Here is a 4,520-nt window from a genome sequence, read left to right as displayed (position 1 = left end):
CCCTCCCCCCCCCCCCTCCAACAATCACCCCCCCCCCCCCTCCCCTCCAACAATCACCCCCCCTCCCCTCCAACAATCACCCCCCCTCCCCTCCAACATCCCCCCCCCCTCCCCTCCAACAATCACCCCCCCTCCCCTCCAACAATCACCCCCCCTCCCCTCCAACAATCACCCCCCCTCCCCTCCAACAATCACCCCCCCTCCCCTCCAACAATCACCCCCCCTCCCCTCCAACAATCACCCCCCCCTCCCCTCCAACAATCACCCCCCCTCCCCTCCAACAATCACCCCCCCTCCCCTCCAACAATCACCCCCCCTCCCCTCCAACAATCACCCCCCCCTCCCCTCCAACAATCACCCCCCCTCCCCTCCAACAATCGACCCCCCCCTCCCCTCCAACAATCGCCCCCCCCTCCCCTCCAACAATCGCCCCCCCCTCCCCTCCAACAATCGCCCCCCCCCTCCCCTCCAACAATCGCCCCCCCCCTCCCCTCCAACAATCGCCCCCCCCTCCCCTCCAACAATCGCCCCCCCTCCCCTCCAACAATCGCCCCCCCTCCCCTCCAACAATCACCCCCTCCCCCGAGCCTTGGGACATCCTCCCTGGCCTTGGGACAATTACCCCCCCCCCCCCCCCCCATGCCTGTCATTACCTCTGGAACCCCTGCCCCCCACCTTCCCCACTGACATTGTCCCTGGCTGAACCCTACCCTGTTCCCTCTACTCTGTTCCCTCTACCCCCTCCGCTCTACCCCTCCATTGTTATGAACTCTCTAAAAGCCTGTGTCTCTAACGCTGAAGGGACAGCCCACAGTCCCCCAGAATGTTGCACAGCCTTTAATAAAATGCAACATATTTGTTCTTGTATTGCCCCCATACACCTAACAATTGCCCTGAAATCTTGCCCTCCCATCCTGGCAATTAACTTGTGTCTGATTGCTGGGTGTAAGCGTTCTCCTGCAGCTGGAATGAAAGGGTTAGTCATTTAACTGGCAATCTGCCTGTGGCATTTAAAGGGCTCTCATAAAGCTGGCTGGTGCCTGGTTTCAATCTGCATGGTATTTAAAGGGTGCCTCTGCCCTTCCTAGTACTTGGTTTGGTATTGAAAGTGTCTATGTTTGGGCCTACCCTGATGTATTGAAGTATGTGTTTGGCGTGGCTATAGTTAATCAGGTCATTTGCATTCTGCCTGATATTTGCAGTCAGTGACGTTCATTCATTTTGTGCGTTTCGCAATCATGTGTTTGACGTCAATGTGGGACCTGGCGCATAAAAGAAGCTGGTACCTTTCCAAATATAATCTATCCTCTGAGCAAACATGACCCTTTTTATAAATAATGAAAGGAGACCACATTTTCCCTCTTTGGATTTGCTGCATGGTTATTTTGAGGATGTTATTTATTCCTGAGCAGCGGTGCCGATTCTGCAGATTGTTGCCCTCTGATCTGTTTCCCTAATTCCAATTGGATAGTTGGCTCAGTTGCTCAATCTGTGACGTTGGGATTTGATTTATTTTGAAGGTTGTCAATTTTTTTTTTAAGCCTTATGGGTTTCATTTGATTTATAATTTTGAGTCAGCATTGCTCTAAAAAGAATACTTGAGGTGCTTGGACATTGGATCCTTTTCAATCGTTGTAAACCTGTCTTTATATGATTTTGGAGCTATGTGACTAGATTTAAACTACAAAGCAGGAATTATAAAATTGTTCTGTTGTAACATGAAGGTGGAAGTGATATTGAAATATTGGCACTAAAATTTTGCCTTTACTTTTTGTTTTGTTTTTCCCCCTTTCAAGGAACAAACAACTGCTCACTTGATGAAAACACAAATTCCACTCTAACCAGCACTTTGTAAGAAACCTGAAGCTCCTCCTGAGGCAATCTAAACACTGCCTTTCAGGAGTTATATATATATATAAAAATATATATATTTTCTTTTGGTTTGCACTACAGTGTTTACAACTCATTCTAGTGATTGAGCAGCTATGCAGCTTGAAATCCAAGTAGCACTCAATTTTATCATCTCTTATTTGTACAATAAACTCCCGAGGCGACGAGTCAACATCTTTGGGGAGGAGTTGGAACGGCTACTGAAGAAGAAATATGAAGGTCACTGGTATCCAGACAAGCCATACAGAGGGTCTGGGTACAGGTGTATACACATAGGGGAGGCTAGTGACCCTGTCATCGAGCAAGCTGCCAAAGAAAGTGGACTGGACATGAAGGATGTTCGTGACAACCTGCCTCAGGAACTGAGTGTCTGGATAGACCCCTTTGAGGTGTCGTATCAGATTGGAGAGAAGGGGCCCATCAAGGTGCTGTATGTGGATGATAACAGTGATACTGGGACAGACTTGGACAAAGAAATCAAAAACAGCTTCAACCCTGAGGCCCAAGTCTTTATGCCCATTTGTGACCCAGTTGGAGGCTCATCTGTATCCAGCTCCCCATCTCCCCCATTTGGTCACTCTGCTGCTGAGAGTCCCACTTTCATGCCTCGTTCCGCCCAGCCTTTAACATTCACCACTGCCACTTTTGCTGCTACAAAGTTCGGCTCGACCAAAATGAAGAGCAGCAGCCGTAACAAGGTCGCTCGCACATCCCCCACTAACCTTGGCTTGAACATGAATAACCTGCTGAAGCAGAAAAACATGTCGTCATCCATGCACTCTCTTTATGGGCTTGGTGTGGGCAGCCAGCAGCAACAGCAGAAGACTTCAGCCCTCTCTCCCAATGCCAAAGAGTTTGTTTTCCTTGGCATCCAGGGGCAGGGTGGTACCAGTGCAATGTTCCCAGGGGAGAGTCCCCTAAACCTCAGCCCTCTCCAGTATGGGAATGCCTTTGACGTGTTTGCCTATGGAGGCCTCAATGAGAAATCCTTTGTCGACGGTCTGAATTTCAGCCTCAGTAACATGCAGTATTCTAACCAGCAGTTCCAACCTGTCATGGCTAATTAAAAAGGGGGAAGAAAATTCTATACATTATATATAAATATTAAGCCCTAATTGTAAAAGTTTAAACTTAACTGAATCCAAGGGTGTTTTTCCCCCTTAATCCCCTTGAGATAACTCTTTCCTTTTTTACAAATGTCTTTTGGAATGGGGAAAATAAGCTTGTAGTTTGGCGCTTGGTTATTTAAGAAGCTTCAGAAAGTTTTGTTTTTTTGCCAACCAAGCACAAAAATAATTTTTTATGGACTGTACCTTTTTAAAAATAAAAAAAATAATTAAAAAAAGCAAAATAGAAAAATGTTGTGGAGACGTGACCTCCTCAAACAGTATTTACACGTGGACAGGACATGGGCTGATTTAACAATTGGCACTAATAAAAGTGGGATTTCTGGTCTTTTTGTAATTGTATAATTTAATTTAGTATGAAGTTTGTAAAATATCAGAGTATATATTGTTTCTACAACACGGTATTGCATTTATATCTTTTTACTACAGTGATCTGTGATGGCTGCGATAGCTTGCATTCTATTTTTTTTTACAAATCGTAAAAAAAAAATCCATATTCAGAGGCATCATACTACTCTTAAGATTGTGTGCAGGATATTCCTTAGTGATGGTGTTTAAAGTGTAGAAATTTGAGCTTTTTTTTGGAAAAACATGAGAGTTGTATTTTCTGTTAAGAGTTTAAAAAAAGTAAAAATAATTTTTTTTGCTATATATTATGGACAAATGTAATCGTAAATATTAATTTTGTACCTACCTTGTGCAATACTTGATAAAAACAGTATAACAAAGTATTGAGTCTGTGTCTTACCTGCTTTAGAGGGGCAGAGATTATATTGGTCAAAGTTTGCATTAAAATAATTCAAAAATAACATTCCTCTGCTTCATATCATTGTCAAATGCACCCCTTTGTATAAATAGTTACTGTAGGTGAAGACCTGAAACCTTTTAAATTGTTGGTCACAATATTTAAATTTTTGTGAATTCTACCATTCCCAAAATGGACTAATCGGTGTCGCATTCTAATTTAAAAAAAAATACAGATATATAAATTCCCCAAAATAAACTATGGAGCAGGGGATGTGTGCTACTGATCTTGCCTTGTGGCCTTTTTAAAAACAAAAATAAGCTGATAGTATTCTCGTTTAGAAGGTTCTGTGATCTAACCGAGATGTCTAAAATGATCGCCGCTTCAAGAGGGTAGATGGAGAGAAGGGGGAGGGGGGGGGCATTTTCTTAAAGTTAGAACTAGATTGTTCAGGATTGAAACTGCTTCCTCCTCGGGCTGATCGAAATCTGGAACTTTCCTCAAGGCTGTGGTTAGGGGGATGATTAAAATGTTATTGCTAGATTTCTTGTATCAGGATATCTGGGGAAATGGAGCCAAGGTGGGTCAATGAAGTTGGGGTACAGGTCGGCTATGATCTAATCCAGGGGTTCTCAACCTTTTTTAACCCATGGACCCCTTTTCCTCTTAATTTTTTTTTGTGGACCCCTGTAGCCATTCCTAATCCTTCTATTTTGTCCGATGACTAAAGTCCATCTACCTTACCGTGAGGGTTGGAA

General features: G+C 44.3%; 1 protein-coding gene across 1 annotated transcript; it reads left to right on the top strand.

Moving 5' to 3' along the window:
- Window positions 1-1,774: 1,774 nt before the first annotated feature.
- Window positions 1,775-3,746, top strand: tob1a (transducer of ERBB2, 1a). Its single transcript, XM_038777512.1, has one exon. The coding sequence runs from the start codon at window positions 1,986-1,988 to the stop codon at window positions 2,955-2,957; it is 972 nt and encodes a 323-aa protein (XP_038633440.1). The 5' UTR covers window positions 1,775-1,985; the 3' UTR covers window positions 2,958-3,746.
- Window positions 3,747-4,520: the final 774 nt, after the last annotated feature.

The sequence above is a fragment of the Scyliorhinus canicula genome, chromosome 18 (genome assembly GCF_902713615.1).
Source record: "Scyliorhinus canicula chromosome 18, sScyCan1.1, whole genome shotgun sequence".
Lineage (NCBI taxonomy): Eukaryota > Metazoa > Chordata > Chondrichthyes > Carcharhiniformes > Scyliorhinidae > Scyliorhinus > Scyliorhinus canicula.
The sequence above is the reverse complement of the archived record's forward strand: the minus strand, read 5'-3'. Positions and strand labels throughout refer to the sequence as shown.